Below are 14,216 nucleotides of genomic sequence, written 5' to 3'. Positions count from 1 at the left end.
TTTTTTTGCCATCTGATTCGGTCTACAATTAGCCATTTTCGATATACAATTAATCATTTTATACATTTCAATATAAAATGCGTTTGTGTTTATATAAAGCGAGAGAAAAATGTATATACAAATACAAATACATATATTTTCGTCCTATACACTTATAATTATAGAAATATAGATCTTATTATACAAATTACAATGTATAAATAAATTTATACAAAACTGAACAATTTGTATAAAATTGGATGTATCTAGCGAATTATACAAATCAAAAGCCTCATAGCAAACATAAAATTTGCTATGGAGCACAATTATGCAAACTATAGCTATAACATACAAATATGATTTTTATGTTTGCTATATGTGAAAGTTGCTCATTTTCAAAGTGGTCACTCAACTATTAATTATTATTTTTTTAAAAAATATTTTTTTTGATTGAAAAAAATTAGAATAAAAAAAAGTGACTTGTGAGAAATCAATCCTAAAAACCACAGATTGTTTGTTGGATATGTAGGAGCTAGTTCTATATGGTGCGAGAATTCAACTTCGATTAAAATTTCATTTGATATCTCTATAGTTATGTAATTGTTTGTTGAATTTATATTACATATAATTGTTTGAGAATAATTACAAAAACATAAGTGATTTAATTTTGGAATATTTGTGATCTTAAAAATTAACTTGGCGCCTGAAACGCCATTTGTACAAAGAGTTAGCAATGTTAGGATACTTCCTCTTAGAATCTTCATCATTACAACTTGTCATAACATGGACTATTTATATTAATAATTTTTTCTTTTGTTTTTAGATGGACAATCAGACGAGGCAAGTAGAATTTTATTTGGATCCTCAATTATGAGTTAGTTATAATAAATATGGGGTTGATTTAAAATAGGTCAATAGAAAGATAACATGAAATTAATTAAACACAAAATGCGCGCATGAAACTCCAAACATCATTTATTGAAGCAAATACTCCACGTCTTAAATATACAGAAGTGGTAAAACTAACACCAAAGAAATACAACAAAATTAGGTTGAATCAATAAGTCCATTATTTTCAGAACAGAAGTCAAATTGCCCATAATCATCTGTAGAAATAACCAATTAGGTAGTCTTGTTAGTGTCCACGAGGAACTAATATAGAATCATTATTCGAGGCTAATTAACATAAATTTAGTCTTATTCATAAAATTGTGAAATAAATTAGAGAGTGTTTTCTCTTGTATCCAATGCTTGTGGCCATTGATCATTTAGGAGGGACTATATGAACTTTTGTAACAAGTAATCAAGCTTATAATAATAACAGTTTCTTTGTCAAAATTAGAAATTGTACACTAAAGTTGGACAAATAGAATTTACATAAACTATAAGAAACATAAACGACTAAGAAGCAGAGCACAAGAACTCTTGATATTGTTTCAAAAACTGATCCTAGCTAGTTAGTATTGTCCACAAAATTAGCTGAAATTGTCCGGGTAGTATACCAATTCTTCAGAGCAGCATATCTTGTAAATGCGCGTTAGACTGCCAAGATTTTTGATCCAACAATAATGTACTCGTACTCTCCCTATTTGCATCCAATCTATCCTTCAGAGGCACATTATCTAACAAGGCTTCTGTAAGGTCACGAACAAAGATGGATTTTTCTGTTTCTCAGATTCTTATTGTGGTTTTGGTTGATGTTGTGTCCGACTCTTCTCCAACAATGTGTAACCCATATCGAACATTTCAGGCACGTTATTTTCTGGCATCACAAATTTCTTGAATTTGAAAAAAAGGCACAGTTTGCCACAACAGACCATTCGCTTCACCAGCAGCCTCTTGAGTGATCTGCACCTGATGTTGATTAGATTCTACTATTACTTGTTTAGAAAAATCAAAAGCATTGATCGGGTTATTGTCCGGATTCATCCATACATCGGCATCCATATATTCAGCCAAAGTACCATATATTTCAGGCATAGTTATATTTGACTTCACATACGCAAAGTCAGGAATCATAGGTTCTTGAATCGGAGAAAAAGTATTTAGCTCCCAATTGTTCCTGATTGCAGAGTCCCCACAACCAGTTAGTAGTCCAACAAAGCTTGTATTATTGGCTTGAAGTTCTGAATATTCATTACAGTCCTTAACAATAAAACCTTGCTGCAGGTGTGCTGGTTCCTTAGGCAGATTATTTTCTGGTATTGTGTTCTCAAATTCCAAAATACCATTTCCTTCACCAGCCGCTTCTTGAATTTGCACCTCAACATCATCAACTGGATTTTCAACGACATTGATAGGATGATTGATCATCCCATAGTACTCATTCCACATTTGCGTTAGTTCAGGATCATTACATTCTAATAGAGCATTGATTTTCTCTTCATCTGATGAAGACTCTTGAATTTGTAACACTGGTTCAACAATATTGATAGGAGTGATAGCCTTATATTCCTGATCCATCCGCGGCTCAACAGAATTTACCCCTGAAATCACCTCTGTATCCAACTTCTGTTCATCAGAAAAATTTACAACAGTTTTACTCACATTACTACTTCGAGAACGATTAATGAACTTCGTTTTTAATGCATAAATACAATAATCTCTAAAATTAGAGTTTTTGAACTTTTTAAGAATAGATTCGCAAAAAACATATTCCTTCATGAGCCACTATCCATCATCAGGACAACACATCTTAGTATCATAATTGAGACTCTTCTTGCGTCCCATATTCAAAGGCTTGCTTTGTTTACTCCTAACCCATTTCCCCTTATCTTGCTATTTCCATGTCCCAAGATTTTTACCCACAACTCTGCAAAATCTCTTATTATTTTTATTCTTCTTATGCCTCGGGGAAATAAAGTATCGAAAATAATTAGTATCCCCATCATCTTCTCCTCCGCAATGACGCCCATAGCCATAAGTTACCCATGTTTCTTGTTTGTAAACATCACACTCCATAATAAAACCATTGTCGCACAAATTTTTTTCAGCGATAAACCTAAGAAGGTATGTGAATAACTCTGAATCTCTTGGATGAAATCGATACCCTTCTTCTTCAAACTCCATCACTCTTTCTTGTATATGATATATATTTTTCAAAGCCGGAAGAGACTATTTATGGGGGCTGAGAGACTTTTGAGAGTATATTTTACTCAACAAAAAGTATTAAGGTTGAAGGGAATGGGAACAATTGTACGAATCAAGTATATTTATAGTTAGTCAATTCTTGGCTTGATCGGAAACCCAATTATAACCAATTAGGAAAATAAATATTTAGAAACTTACCGCTGTAATCCGTCAGGTGTGTAGTTAATATAATTATCAGTTTAAATAAATCATTAGCTCATTATCAAATACTATAGTTTTTTGAGTTAATTTTAAAAAATAAGTACAATTAGTTAATAGCAAACCCAACTGGTATTACCTTCGGAAAACTAATATTTAGTAACTTACCATATCCAACAATATAACAATAGTTAGAAACTAACGGTTATTTTTGTTTTTTTTTAAACTAACAATTCTTTACAATAAAGCAATATTTTTAGGGATAAGACATAAGTACCTCCTAGATTATGATCGAAATTTCAGAGACACACCTTAACTAAACTAAGGTCCTATTACCCCGAACTCATTTGTTTGTAATTTTGTACACCTTTTGGCTTATGTGACACACTGTGTGACTCTACGTAGTTGAGGTGCGTGAGAGATGTTTGGATGACACGTAGGTCAAAAAGGTGTACAAAATTATTCGATTAGGTCATATGTCTAACTCACACTCCAAAAGCTAGCTCAAAATGGAGGAGGATTGCCCAAGCCTTAGAAAGACTCTACCCATCTCATTAATCACCAATGTGAGACTTTTTGCTTTAACACCCCACGCTCACGCACCAGATGCTAAGCACTGGGCGTGAGGTGGGGTGTTAAAGCAAAAAGTCTTACATTGGTGATTAATGAGATGAGTGAAGTCCTTCTAAGGCTTGGACAATCTTTCTCCCTTTGAGCAAATTTTTGGGGTGTGAGTTAGGCGTAAGACCTAATTTATATGGTATCAGAGCAGTGTTCATCTCACCCAATGTTGGGGCCCAAAAAAAAATTGTCCAAAGATTGCCCACGCACCAGATGCTAAGCATTGGGAGTGAGGTGGGTTAAAAATTGCCCAAAATCGTCCATGCACCAGATGCTAAGCACTGGGTGTGAGGTGGGGTGTTAAAACAAAAAGTCTCACATTGGTGATTAATGAGATAGGTGAAAAGTCCTTATAAGGCTTAGGCCTAACTCACACCCCAAAAGCTAACTCAGAGGGAGGAGGATTGCCCAAACCTTATATAGACTCCACCCATCTCATTAATCACCAATGTGATACTTTTTGCTTTAACACCCCACCTCACACACTTCTTGCTTTAACACCCCACCTCACGCCCAATGCTTAGCATCTGGTGCGTGAGCGTGGGATGTTAAAGCAAAAAGTCTCACATTGGTACATTGGTGATTAACGAGATAGGTAGAGTCTTTATAAGGCTTGGACAATCCTCCTCTCTTTGAACTAGCTTTTGGGGTGTGAGTTAGACATATGACCTAATCCAACAATTTTGTTTTTGTCTGGTCTAACTGGTGCAAAAATCACCTTTTCTGCTTGAAGAAATAAAAGTTACAAATTGAAGCTCATGTTAAATTAGGTTTTGAGCGTACTCCTTGCCCCAAAAGCTAGCTCAAAAAGGAGGAGGTCTGTCCAGGCCTGATAAGCAAATCCTCACCCCAAAAGCTAGCTCAAAAGGAGGACTGCCCAAGCCTTATAAGTAGACTTGTTATTTCATTAACCACCAATGTGAAACTTTTTTAATTGTTCAACACTCTGAAACTGCATTCTGTGTGCGAAAACACAGTAATCGGGTTATAAAGGATAAAACAATCATGGACTGATTATGTCTGCTATCTGATCATGTCCATCTTTTCAAGTTCTAACGATGGTGCAACACCAGACTACATTCATGTATCTATTTAAAGGGATAACTTTTATTTTTAATTTACTCACATGTATACCAACTAAAAATATTATAGAAATTCTACTATTCACTATTTAATTAATTAAATATTCTAATAACATTTGGATTTAGCATAAAGGTAAAATGGTAATTCAACTTTTTTACTTTGGAGCTTCCCACTTATAATAATATATGATGATGATGATGATGTTGAAAGTTTAAAAAAGGATTCTAGGTTGTAAGGTGCTACAACATCTGGAGTTCCATTCCACAGTAGTTTTGTGTATTGTTGGTAGGCCAGTTCAGTGGGATGAAAAGAGTCGAACAAAAAGTAATCTTTCACATTTTCACATAACTTGTACTCTTTTACCCGCCTCTTCCCTCCACAACTAAGAATCCATCGAAATGGACCCATTCCACAACAAGCCGTCTCTGATATCTTAAAACCTAAACAAAGCAGAACACAATCAAATCATTGGTGCATAATATATAATCAAATAACCTTAGATATACTTGATTTTGAGTTCGAAGAGATAGAAGATACCGTATTTTGTTGGATTATGAATGCTATCTGCCAATACTTTGAAGAAGTTGAATATTGTATACTTAAATCCAGGCAATTGCTTCTCTAGTTTTTTGAGCATTTTTGGAAGAGCTGAATTAAACATTTTCGCCTTGTTTGTGGCCTTCTCCATGCAACTTCCATTTTTAACTCCTTTTTGAAGGTTGAGAGCCCTCATAGAAGGGAGACAACCTAATGGACCCAAATTAAACATCACAAACTTTCTCCCTCCTTGTTTATAAACTCCCTGTTGCATCCATTCATTTAAACGCGAGTTAATCACTTGTATGTCCATTTATTAATTCAATTCAATTTGATATGCAAGTTAGGCTCTAAATTGACATATCAGAAATTTTGTCAAAATATTCTCTTTTAATACCATCAAACTTGTCTATAACATCAATAGAAAAGATCAATATTAATTACCTTTAAAACAGAAGTCAAATTTCCCATAACCATGTGTAGATATTCTGTATCGGAATATGGAGAAGTCAAATTTGCTAATAAAGGGAAAAGGAAATCATTACTGGCAGTGCTAAAAATATATACAGCATTGGAGAGGATCTGTTTGGACTCTATTTCACCCACTTTGTTCTTCAACAGTTGTGCCACGTTTTGGAATAATTTCAACTGAGTTTTAAGATATACAGTTAGGGTTCTTGAGAGAAGAGAAGAAGAGGAGAAGAAGAGGAGAAAAGAGAAGAAGAAGCAAAGATTCGTCAAGATCGTCGTGGATTTTCGTCAGGGGTGATCCCTATTAAGGTATGTGAATTCTTAGTGTTGGGTTGATCCTTTCCCCCACACACCAAACTCATTTTTTTATTATTGAGAAACGATTGGATATGTTGTTGAAGTTGTTGGGTTGTGTTGTTGATGTTGTTGATTGTGTTGTTGAAGTCCCTTGTTGATTTGGGCGTGTTTCTGGTTGTGTTTGGGTTGAAATCTATTGTATGTTGAGGGATTTATGATTCTAAATGTTTGGGGTTGGAAACCTTGGAGTTTAGAAGGTTTAGAGTTGGAGAAAGGAAGGAGAAAAGTCGAAGTTGTCGGGGAAAATGGGTGGCGCGTCGTGCCTTGCAGAGCGCCCCAAGAAGTGTTATGAACTTCACCCCTTGGGGCGCCGCGCCCTACAGAGCGCCTCAGCTGGCTTTCTGAGCTTCAAGGGCTGGCACTCCGTGCCTTGCAGAGCGCCAAGTTCCCCCATTCTTTTCACACTTTTTCATACATGTTCCTAGGTATTGTACCTATGTTTCATAGTTGTTTCCGACATTCCAAGGTACGTTTAAACGTCAAGAACTTGTCCATATCATGTGATCAAACACCTTGAATTCATAATTCCAATTCAAGGAGTGTTAGTTTCCAAGTCAAGTGAAGTTAAGAGTTGAGTCTAGAAGTTCAAGAAGGGAGTCAAAGCAAATCTTTAAAGTTGTTCAGGAGTCTTTATTGAATGTTTTAACTTCATTTTAAGGCTCAAGAGTTCCAATTTAAGTATAGAGTTCCAAGTTAAGTATAGAGTTTCAAGTCGAGTAAAGAGTATCGAGTTTCAAGTTAAGTCAAGAGTTTTCAGTTAAGTCAAGAGTTTCGAGTTAAGTCAAGAGTCAAGAGTTGAGTTCATTTCTCAAAAGTTATTAGGGAACTAAGTATCTCCCAAAGAAGTTTATAAATGTTTTCACATTTAAGATGAGAGGAAATTGAGATTTCCAAAAGAGTTTTGAGCAGTTTGAGCACTATCTCTTTTACAAAGAAAAGATGAGTTTTGCAAAAGAGTTTCTAAAACATGATTAGTATGACAAATCGAGTATGTCATCAATGTTTAAACAGTATGGTCTCTAGATATACCATCAATGTTTAAGCAATATGAATATCCCGAGTCATCAATGATCATATTAAAAATATGGTTTTTGAGATGTTCTTTTTAGAAAGAGTTTTCAAGAGCCTTTGGGCTAAGTTTTGAGTAATTATCTCAACTGAAGAAAAATGTGTTTAAAACACTTAAGAGCTAAAGTATTTTTGGGAGTAGTCTTGAGCACCGAATTGGGGACACGAGTTCATATTAATTCAACTCTCCATAAGAGCCATGTAGCCAACATGAGATTTAATGGGTCATACCTTTTAGATGAATCCGTAAAGTTAAGCTAGTGGATCCACTTAGTGAAGTTAGCTTCCTATATCACGGCAAGGTATAGGACGGTCCTTGGGCAACGTGAGGTAAAACGTTGTATCACTACTTAAGCATGTAGTGGTGGTTATCGGTTAGAGAACTCCTATAGTAGAAATAGCTTGGTTCCTCGAGAAGTTTGCTTAGTGTGGATGGGGGTATGGGACTTTATTCATGCATTGCATAAGTAGACTCTGAGAGAAAACATGGTATTTTCATGATATTATAAATATGATTTTGACGTCATGTTTTAAATAGTTTTACAAGCTTTATATATATATTGCATGTGTCTTATTGCTCTATATTGAGTTCATTTATTCATGAGTTGAACAGAGCCAAGGTAAGTTCTCTTTTGTATCCCTTTCAAGCTTAAGTTGTTGTTTAGCGGTCCAGCTCGCATACTCATACATTCCATGTACTGATGCCAGTTGGCCTGCATCTTGTTATGATGCAGACGCAGGTACCCAGGATCAGCATCCAGCACGCCGTTGATCCAGTTGAGCACTCCAGAGTCAGTGGTGAGCCTCCTTGCTTTTCGGAGGACTCGATTGTTCTGTTCTTTTAGTTTTGTTTTGTTAGGATGTTGCGGGGTCTGCCCCAACATCCATCTCAATGTTATAAAGGCTTCATAGATAGTCAGCCAGTTAGTATTGAGTCTCTCATCTATGTATATTTGTAAATATTCTATTTTGAGACTCGAGTTGCCGTTTTGGCCAGATTTTATCAGTTGGGTTGTTTTTTTAACCTTCCATTGCATTGAGTTATGCTGTTGAGTTAAGTTTCCGCTGAGTTAAGAAAGCTAGGCCAAGGGTTCGCTTGGGGCCAACAATGGTCTCCGAGTGTCGGTCTTGCCCAGGGTGTAGGCTCGGGGCGTGACACCGAGCAACATAGACATCAACTCTCAGTCTAGCATTTTTTCGCTTCTCTTTCAGGTGAGTAACTCAGAAACACACACACACACACACACATATATATATACCTTGACCTTGATAACTCTAATCTACATTGGCGTTCATCTTCTTAAGGTCCAATAATGGATGAAAACAAAGAAAGAGAAGTTGTCGTAGACGAAGAGGGGAAATTTTTACTGATCTCAACCAAATGAACATTTCATTTATTCCAACTTATTTCTCAACTGAGATATGAAGTAAACACATCAAATATAAAGATTGGCTATGTTGAAAGTTCAAAAAAGGATTTTAGGTTGTGAGAAAATCAACACTCGGTGATCACAAACAATCGAATTCCTCTATTGATGAACCTTGAGTAGATAGAAGAAGAAGAAGATTCTGGAAGAACTACCTGAAGAATATATTTCATTGAATGTGAATTAAGGGAACAACTATTACATGTGATCCTATATATATATAGATACACAAACTAAGAGCTAGCTAACAAACTATACAAAAACTAACGTCCCTCTAACTAACTCTAACTAACAGTGAACAGTACTAACTAACTTTGTGACTAGTTAACAGTAATAACTAATTTATATTTTGATCACCCTCCTCAAGTTGGAGGTAAGGGAGTTTACATACAACTTGTTTAATAGTGTAGTATGCTTAACTCCGGTTAGTGCCTTTGTAAAAATATATGCTAGTTGTGATTCTGTGCAAATGTGATGAAGTGTGATCAGACCCTGTTGAAGTTTATCTCTAACAAAGTGGCAATCGATTTCTATATGTTTGGTCCTTTCGTGAAAAACTGAATTCTTGGCAATGCGTACTGCAGCTTGGCAATCATAAAAAACCTGTATTGGTAAGGGGCATTGTACAGACAATTCATTTAGTAACCTTTCAAGCATACCAGTTCACCTACTACTTGTCTCACAGCTCTGTATTCTACCATTGCAGAGGATAATGAAACTGTGGCCTGTTTCTTAGACTTCCAGCTGATAGGACTATCACCCATAAGCACTAAATAACCACTAACTGACTTCTTTGAATTAGGACAAGCAGTCCAGTCCGAGTCACAATATGCAGTGATGGTAAGGTCAGGCTTGTTTGAGATGAAAATTCCCATTGTAGGATCTTGTCTCAGGTATCTAAGAACATGATGCTGCCTTTAAATGTGGTTCCCAAGGTGTTTGCACGAATTGACTGAGGTGTTGCACATTGTAAGCTATATCAATCCTAGTATTTGTAAGGAAGTTAAGCTTCCCTATCAACTTCCTGTAATGAGTAGGATCTGATAATAGTTTCCCATCAGTGGCCCTCAATTTTTCAGTGTAATCAAGTGGTGATGCAACAACCTTGCAGTTCAAAGAGTCAAACTCCTTTAGCAGATCAGTAGTGAACTTCCTTTATGAAATAAGGACACCATCAAATCTGTACAATATTTCTAATCTCCAGAAGTAGTGCAGTCTACGATGATCTTTTATTTTGAATTGATCGTTTAAAAAGGATTTCAAAGAGTTGATTTCCTCCTAATCAGTTCCAGTTAGAATCACATCATCTACATAAATGGCAACAAACACTAAAGAGCTTCCCTTCCTCTTATGAAACAATGAATTAATAATCACTATCTGAATGTGTGTATCCTTTTGAACAAAGACAGTTGGCCAGCTTGTCATACCATTGCCTACTAGCTTGTTTTAATCCATACAACGACTTCCTCAATTTGCATACCACATTTTGCCTGTCCACAGTAAGACCCTGTGGCAATTTCATATACACTTCCTCATTCAAATCACCATGAAAGAAGGCATTATTGACATCTAGTTGATACAAATTCCACCCCCTCTTGACAGCCAAGGTGATGAGGGTCCTAACAGTAGTCATCTTAACCACAAGAGAGAAAGTTTCATTGTAATCTATTCCAGCCTCCTGAGTGTACCCCTTAACTACCAGCCTGGCCTTGAACCTTTCCACACTATCATCTGCCTTGTGTTTGATTTGTACACCCATTTGCAACCAATTACATTCATTCCCTGGGTAGAGGAACCATTTCCCAAGTATTATTTACATATAGTGCTTCAAATTCTTATGTCATTGCCTTTTGCTAAGCAGGATGCAAGACTGCTTCCTCATAAAAAGAAGGTTCACAATCATGTGAAATAGTTTCAATCAACTGTTGACTATCAGAACACAAAGAGGTGAATCAAACACTATTATGGTTGGACATAAAAAAGGTGAGGGAGTGATGTGAACTGGAGGTATCTGAAGAGGAGTACCGGTTAGGTAGAGTATAATTATACTGTTTCAGGTAGTTAGGGGTATGAAGTGACCTAGTTGTTCTTCTAAAAGTAGGTATATTATCACAAGATGATATAGGTGCAAGTATGGGTTGTGAGGTGATTAATGTGTTGATGGGAGGTTGAATATCAAGAGCTGTAGGGGAGACTGTGTTTTCATCAGTGTTAGTGATTACTTGATAGGTACTGAATTCATGGGATATGTTAATGTCCAGTGATTCATCATTAGAAAAAATGCTTGTCGAATTAGGCATGCAAGTCAAGTTGTTAAAGTGGTGAAACAAGAGTTTTAAAACATAAGAAAAGCTAGAACCATCAGGAGCCGGTACAAAAGGAAACACAGACTCATGAAAAATAACATCTCTAGATACATGGACTCTTTTGGTAGCTAAATCTAAAACCTTGTATCCCTTTGTATTGAAGGGATAACCAACAAAGATGTGTGGTGTTGCCCTTGGCTCAAACTTATCTTTATGAGTTTTCAAAGTAGTGGGGAAACATAGGCATCCAAAACTTCTAAGAAGAGAATAGGTAGGTTGTGTATGGTACACTAATTCATAAGGAGTTTTATTCTGTAAAATCTTGGAAGGCAATCTATTGATGATGTTTGTGGCTGTGAGGACACACTCTCCCCAGTATTTCATGGGTAATTTGGACTGAAATAAAAGTGCTCTTGCTATTTCAAGAAGGTAATTGTGTTTTCTTTCAACTACACCAGTTTGTTGAGGTGTGTAGGGACAAGACTTCTGGTGTATTATGCCTTTCCCTTGGAAAAAATGAGTGGCTTCAGTAAAGGCGAATTTTAGACCATTATCAAACCTGATAATTTTTAATTTGGTCTGAAATTGGTTTTCTACAGGTGATACAATGGCTTTGATTGTTTGTAAGGCATTACTTTTGCACCTTAGCTGTTGTGTCCAAGTTGATCTAGTGAAGTCATTTACCATGGTCAAGAAATAATGATAACCATCATTAGTAGGAATGTGGTATGGTCTCCATAGATCAACATGGAGCAACTCAAAAACTTTGGTGGTGTTGGCTGTACTTTCTGGAAATGGCATTCTAGTTTGCCTAGCCATAGGGCATATGGCATAAGTAAAGGGTTGTCTAGGTGAGAAATGAATAGGTATAGTTTGGATGCCTCCCATCTTTACAAAAGGTACATGGCCTAGTATAGCATGCCACAAAAGTTCATCTCCATGAGAGTTATCAGACTTAAGAACAAAGGAAGAACAATCAGTAATATGACATGAAGAATCAAAACTAGAACACACATCTTTATTGATAGAGAAGCATTGTTTTATAGTAGATGGTGCTGAAACATCACTACATTTAACTAAAGAAGGAACTGTATGACAATGACTTGAAGAGGCATGAGATTTCCTGATGCCAATAGGAGATGGACAACAATTGTGACACTTTGAACACAAGAAATACAAACCATTCTTTTCTTTACCAAGTTCTAGAGGGCTCTTCAGAGAAGGGCCTTGCAGTAAATAAGTAAAAAAGAAACACTGTTAAAACTTGCTACACCCTTGAGTTGAAACACCAAACAATGAACTGAAATTAGATTGAACTTGAAACTAGGTACAAACAACACTTTCTGCAGAGTCAAAACTGAACTTAAACAAACATCACCAATTTCAGTCACTTTAACTTTGTAACCATTTGATAAACTGATAAGGAAAGGTGATGACAGTGGTCTAATGTTTGTGAGTGTGGCTTTATTATAGGTCATGTGATGTGATTCTCCTGAGTCTATGATCCAAGAATCAGCAGTTAACTTTGCACATTTACAAGAAAGATCACCTATCTCAGTAATAGAGGAATAACAAACAAGTATACCTGCAAGGTTTAACGCTCCACTTAACATGTTATCTGAATTATTTGTAGTTCCATGTCCAACCCGCAGTGATCTTAAGAGATTAAGCAGTTGTTCATACTGACTTTTGGACAAGTTCAATGGCATTTGCCTCTTCAACCCAGGGTCCTCTTCACATTGACTCCCATCACTCTTAGAAATATATGCATTTGCTACAGAGGCAACACTCTTTCCCTTTGAGAATTTAAAATTTGGTGGATATCCATGAAGCTTATAACACCTGTCTTTTGTGTGACCTGTCCTTCTGCAGAAATCACAAAACAAAGAAGTCCTGCTGGTACTGGAGTTTCCTCTAAACACATTTGTGTTGTTTGAATTTCCAGTTGTTCTTGCATTTTCTCTAGATGAATTATAGTTGGTTCTGGGTCCTCCTTTGGTACCTGTATTCTTGTAAGTTGAAGCAAAAGCATTCAAGGAGGTTGAATCCAAAACAGTGTGGTTATGAGGCTTCATTTCTCTCTGTTTTTTCCTCTTGAGACAATATGGCAAAAGCCTATGCCATGCTAGGCAATATGCTCTTCGTGAGAATGTTTCCCCTTATGGCAGTATACATTTCATTTAGCCCCATCATGAAGTGTATAAGTCTTCTATCCTATTCAGCCTTGACTAATTTTACCTTTCCACCACAAGTGCACACACAGTTGCATTGAGAACCTACATCAATAGTGCTCATTTCTTCCCAGAGTTTCTTCATCCTCGTATAATATCCAGTGATATCCAAGGTGCCTTGGACAAGATCATTTATCTTCTTTTGAATATGATACAACTTACAATCATTGGTTTGGTCATACCTCTCCTCCAATTCACTCCACAATTCTTGTGCATTACTAACATATTGTAGGCTATCTCTTAGATCTGGTGATAGGGAATTGAGAATCCAAGAGGTTACCATGTCATCACTCCTTTCTCACTACTGAAAACTAGGATCAGTAGGATCAAGTCTCACAATTTTTCCATTGATAAATCATGTTTTACTCTTGACAGACAAAGCTCTAAGAACAACTCTCCTCTAAGATCTATATCCAGTACCATCGAAAACAACAGGCAACAGAGATGAACTTGCATTCTCGGATGGATGCAAGTAGAAAGGGCTAGGAATGTCCATTTTAACAGTGGATGTGGAACCAGTCTGAATTGGATCAACTTGGTTATCAACCATGGTGAAATCAGATCGCGATGGAATTCAATATACAATTTGAGCAACATCAATTGTAACTCGGAATTGAAAGAAAAACTTGAAAGCAAAATAAAAAACAAGAAAAAAGGAACAATGTCGATTTGATTATCAATAATCTGAAAACTCAAAATTCAACCATGAACTCTCTATGAAAAACTCACAGACTGATATAGATGCGGAAAAATGAGTAGGATCTATGTCCAGTGCTCTGATACCATGAGAAAATCAACACTCTGTGATCACAAACAATCGAATTCCTCCATTGATGAACCTTGAGTTC

At 36.2% G+C, this 14,216-nt stretch overlaps 1 protein-coding gene and 1 pseudogene across 1 annotated transcript; both read right to left on the bottom strand.

Moving 5' to 3' along the window:
* Positions 1-1,488: 1,488 nt before the first annotated feature.
* On the bottom strand, positions 1,489-3,048 carry LOC125872126 (uncharacterized; annotated as a pseudogene).
* Positions 3,049-5,157: 2,109 nt separating this feature from the next.
* LOC125873494 (GDSL esterase/lipase 4-like) lies at positions 5,158-9,706 on the bottom strand (the record flags this gene model as incomplete). Its single annotated transcript, XM_049554421.1, has 5 exons — positions 9,491-9,706; positions 8,922-8,986; positions 5,953-6,184; positions 5,509-5,773; positions 5,158-5,411 (listed from the first exon to the last, which is right to left on the bottom strand). Coding segments are annotated over exons 1-5 (1,032 nt in total), but the record flags the coding sequence as incomplete, so codon positions are not given.
* Between the last annotated feature and the right edge of the window lie 4,510 nt (positions 9,707-14,216).

This window comes from Solanum stenotomum, chromosome 8 (assembly GCF_019186545.1).
Source record: "Solanum stenotomum isolate F172 chromosome 8, ASM1918654v1, whole genome shotgun sequence".
In the NCBI taxonomy this organism is placed as follows: domain Eukaryota; kingdom Viridiplantae; phylum Streptophyta; class Magnoliopsida; order Solanales; family Solanaceae; genus Solanum; species Solanum stenotomum.
This window is presented reverse-complemented; position numbering and strand designations above follow the sequence as displayed.